At 46.1% G+C, this 1,155-nt stretch overlaps 1 protein-coding gene across 1 annotated transcript; it reads right to left on the reverse strand.

Moving 5' to 3' along the window:
• Positions 1 to 611: 611 nt before the first annotated feature.
• Positions 612 to 947, reverse strand: LOC102383517 (reprimo-like protein). Its single transcript, XM_014516980.1, has one exon. It carries the CDS (start codon positions 945 to 947, stop codon positions 612 to 614), a length of 336 nt encoding a protein of 111 aa, XP_014372466.1.
• Between the last annotated feature and the right edge of the window lie 208 nt (positions 948 to 1,155).

Consider the following 1,155-nt stretch of genomic DNA (forward strand, 5'->3'; position numbering starts at 1 on the left):
ATTAAACAGGATAGCTCAGACACCCAGGGAAAAAAAAGCCATAAAGAACATGCTTTTCCCGTTACAAAACTCTTTGTCTACAAAAGGATCTGAGCTTGAGGTCTGGAATAGAAATCGACTGGCACATTTCATCAGCATGAAGTCTCTGCTTGGAAACTCTCTGAGCACCTCGCTTTCCCTGCCCCCACATACATTTTATTTATTTTTCTTACACAACACATTTCGCTTTTTGTTTGGTTACGTTTGTTTAAAAAAGAATAAAAGCCCTAAAAAACAGGTAGCAGTATCCAAGGTAACAGCATAAAAGACTCCAGATTTTCACATTATTATCTTTTTGCAAGTTTCATGCAAAACTTAAAAAACATTTCTGCATGCAACATTAGAATGATGCTTTTATTTTTGTGCTCTGTACAAAGCCAGGGAGGTGTCCCTGTCCCTCTCACCAGTGCATTCACCAAAGCACAGAACTGGTTTATCCTTGTGCACTCATACATTAAGACAAGTCCACGTTCTGCACACCCCTAACTCCTCCCCGCCCCCCAATGTATGGGACTCCACATCTTGACCAGAATCACATACAGTACTCTTGCCCACAAACTCACGGCATCCTCTCAATAAAGCCCCATGATGGCAGCTCCCACATCCTTGGAGGGTCTGCGGTCCTTCACCAAAAAGTTAATCATGCTCTCTGACTTGATGAGCAAGTTGCAGCCCAGAAAGAAGATCCCGAACACCACAGTCAAGGAGAGGACACAGAGCACTGCAATCTGCACCACCCGTGTGATATAGAGGTTCCTCTCATCAGGCAGCAAGACTGAAGATCCCCCATCACTTGCCACCACAGACCCGGTCCCATTGCAGCAGCCCATCAGAGTTCCCAGATCCTGGGTCCGGTTGGTATAAACCCCTTGCTCTACAACAGTCTGGTTGAAAAAAGTCCCATTCATTGTATTGTTTTAATCCAGCCTTTCCAACAAAGAGAGGAGGACAGAGAAATGACCCCCTGTGCCGATGAACAGTTGAGGGCAGGGGAGTGGGATCCTTGCCACCTCGCTTTCCTCACCACAGAGTGTCAGGTGCTGGAACAAACTTCCTTGAGGCTGCAAGCAACTATGAAGCCAATGTGTTCAGCTGAGGGAGGTCTCACTCATTGGC

This window comes from Alligator sinensis, unplaced genomic scaffold (genome assembly GCF_000455745.1).
Source record: "Alligator sinensis unplaced genomic scaffold, ASM45574v1 scaffold444_1, whole genome shotgun sequence".
NCBI lineage: Eukaryota > Metazoa > Chordata > Crocodylia > Alligatoridae > Alligator > Alligator sinensis.